The sequence below is a fragment of the Paroedura picta genome, chromosome 16 (assembly GCF_049243985.1).
Source record: "Paroedura picta isolate Pp20150507F chromosome 16, Ppicta_v3.0, whole genome shotgun sequence".
NCBI lineage: Eukaryota > Metazoa > Chordata > Lepidosauria > Squamata > Gekkonidae > Paroedura > Paroedura picta.
The window spans coordinates 425,832-428,420 of NC_135384.1; the positions used below are offsets into that span (position 1 = coordinate 425,832).

The 2,589-nt window shown below is 65.5% G+C and overlaps 1 protein-coding gene across 1 annotated transcript; it reads right to left on the reverse strand.

Moving 5' to 3' along the window:
• Positions 1-85: 85 nt before the first annotated feature.
• On the reverse strand, positions 86-2,477 carry SPAG7 (sperm associated antigen 7). The gene is made up of 7 exons (XM_077315887.1): positions 2,344-2,477; positions 1,989-2,056; positions 1,670-1,758; positions 1,503-1,587; positions 1,315-1,404; positions 936-1,092; positions 86-836 (listed from the first exon to the last, which is right to left on the reverse strand). Exons 1-7 carry the CDS (start codon positions 2,429-2,431, stop codon positions 718-720), a joined length of 696 nt encoding a protein of 231 aa, XP_077172002.1. The 5' UTR covers positions 2,432-2,477; the 3' UTR covers positions 86-717.
• Positions 2,478-2,589: the final 112 nt, after the last annotated feature.

Here is a 2,589-nt window from a genome sequence, read left to right on the forward strand (position 1 = left end):
TCCTCATCCTACTCAAGCAGAAAACACCCCTTTCCTTCCTCCCACCTAAAATATGTATTCCCCCCTCAATTAGAACAGAAACAAATAGCATTCAAAACTGGTTTTAATGCTGCACGTACAACCAACCCCCTCCATTCACAGTCCTGCAAACTGGGTGCGTGCATTGGGGGGGGGGGGTGGACACAGTCATTTCACATTGAAAGAGACGCTGGAAATGCCAGCTTGATAAAAACCTTCCAGTCCTGGCAAGAGAGGTTGCTGCTGGCCACGTTGGGGCACCTCCAAGTCAGTCATGATCCCCCCCCCCCCATTTCTGTTCTGAATCCCATCTAAGGCTGACACGGCCCGGAGTGCCAGAGGTCACGGAAGGAGGCACAAGTGGGCCGACTGGAGGCAAACATCCCCTCTGACGTGCAGGATGGGCACAGCACACATACGGGCCACCCTGGCAGGCTGAGCGGGCCCGGAAGCTCCCCCACCCCCAACCTGCGAGGGGGAAGGCCGAAGGCGACTAGTGGGGCAGCACGGCCATGTCCGTGGTCCCCTCCCTGCCCAACGCTGAGGGGAGGAGTTAAAAGTACTCAAGAAGAGCCAGGAGGTGGCAGGGGCAGCCCCTCCCCTCCAGGGCACCCACAGCTGGATTCACAAACAGCAGCAGCAGCAGCAGCAGGAGCGACTCTGGAGAGAATCCCCGACACCCTTGAGCGTGGCCCTGTCCTACGAGGTCTTGGCCGGCGGAGGGGCCTGGCCCTCTAACTGGCGCATGCGCTTCTTGGCCCGGATCTCGTTCATGGCCTCCTCGATGGAGCGCGTGTCCCTCTTATTGGCCGCAGGAACTGGAAGTGGACATGAAGGGGAGGGGAGGGGCTAGAAGGGAACTGGCCAGCCGAGACACCGCCCCTGCCCCCCAGGCGAGCACCTCCCTCCTAACTCACCGCAACCGTAGGCCTTGTTGGCCTCCAGGATGTGGGCGGCGTCCTTGGCGGCCCCCTGGCCAAGCAGGTGGCTGTATTTGTCCCTGGAGCTGCTGTGGGGGTTGACAACCTTCGGCCCCCGCAGAGCTTGCTCTTCCGCCTGCTTCTGTGCCAGCTCCTGTGGGGGGGGGGGCAGCTGAAGACCCCAGGACCAGAACAAGAGGCCCTTCCAGCTCCCAGCCAGGGACAAGGCCCAACTCCATGGGGCAGAAAGGGATTTCCAATGATGGAGGGGGGCTTGGGCTCCCAGGCTATGAACCCCCACAGAAGTGGGAGAGCAAGCCCCTCCCCTCCAGCCCCAGGGGTCAGCTTCGTTTTGGACGCTCCTGCTGACCCTCACCTTGAGCCGGCGCTTCTCCTGCGCCAGCTGGGGGTCCCACTCCTCTCCTCTGCGGTAGGTGTCCAGCTCGTCATCCGACGGGGCAAATTCCTGGGGTTTGGGAGGGGGCGGTCAGAAGAGGAGCGGGGACCAGTGCTCCAGAAGAGGACGAGTCCAGTGCCCCAGCCCCACACCCAACCTCCACATGCCTTCTTGAAGATCATGACGTAGCGTGACTCCTCGTCATCACCAAAGGAGAAGGAGGTCAGGCCGGCCACTTCCACCACGTCATGCCTGCAAGGGGACACCAGGTGTGAGGTCTCCAAGCCACAGCCCCCCCCCCCCCTCCCGGAGCCATTGGGACAGGAGAACTCACAAGATGCTGCGCTCGACCTTGTTCATGGGCTGGAATTTCTTCTTGGTTTGGCTGCTGTCCTGAATGAATTTGGACACCACCTCCTCCATCTGGGGCAGTGAGCAGGGGAAGGGGAAACGTCAGCGCCCCACGAGCTCCACTCAACTCCCCCCCCGCCCCCCCCCGCCCGTGCTGAGTCAATGAGAGGAGAGCGGTTTCCGTCCCTTCGCATCTGGGGCAGTGAGCCTGGGAGCCCCGGAAGGTCACGCTGGCAGAAATGCTTAATCTCCACTTTTTTTTGGGGGGGGGAGGGGGAGGGGGAGGGGAGGGGGCCACGCACCCGCTTCCGGAACTCGACCTTCTGCCGCTTCTCCTGCTCCTGCAGCTTCTTCAGCTGGGCCGTCTGCTCTGTGGGGAGAGCCGGGAGGGGGGGGAGGGGGGGTCAGGGAAGGGGCGGAGCTCCCGGCCGCCAGGCCAGCGCCTTCCCCGGGGCTGGGCGGAGGGGGCCGGGATGGCAGGACCGAAGGAGGGAGTCGGCCCCGGAGGGAAGGGGCGGCCGTGGCGCTGGGCCCCCCCTGGCCCCCCCTCCCCCGTAGGCGTCGGGCCGAGCCCCTTCTGGGGGGGGGGCAGGACCCTCTCCTAAGGCGGACCCCGGGGGGGAGGGGCGCGGCCGGAGTCTCCCCCCCCCCACTGACCCCTGGCGCGGCGGGCCTCGCGGTCGCCCATGGCGGGGGGGGGCTCCATGGAGCTCAGGATGGAGCCCAGCAGGTCCAGCTCCGCCATCTTGGCCGCCGCTGCCTCCGGAAGCCCCGCCCCTGGGGTCGTGACGTCACGCGCGGCGCTTAAAGACGCCGTAGCCCGGAAGCGCCGGGTAGACTGCCTGTGCGCGGGGAGGCTCAGGAGGCGCCCCCCCCCCCCCGCCGCCCTGGCCCCTCCGGTCC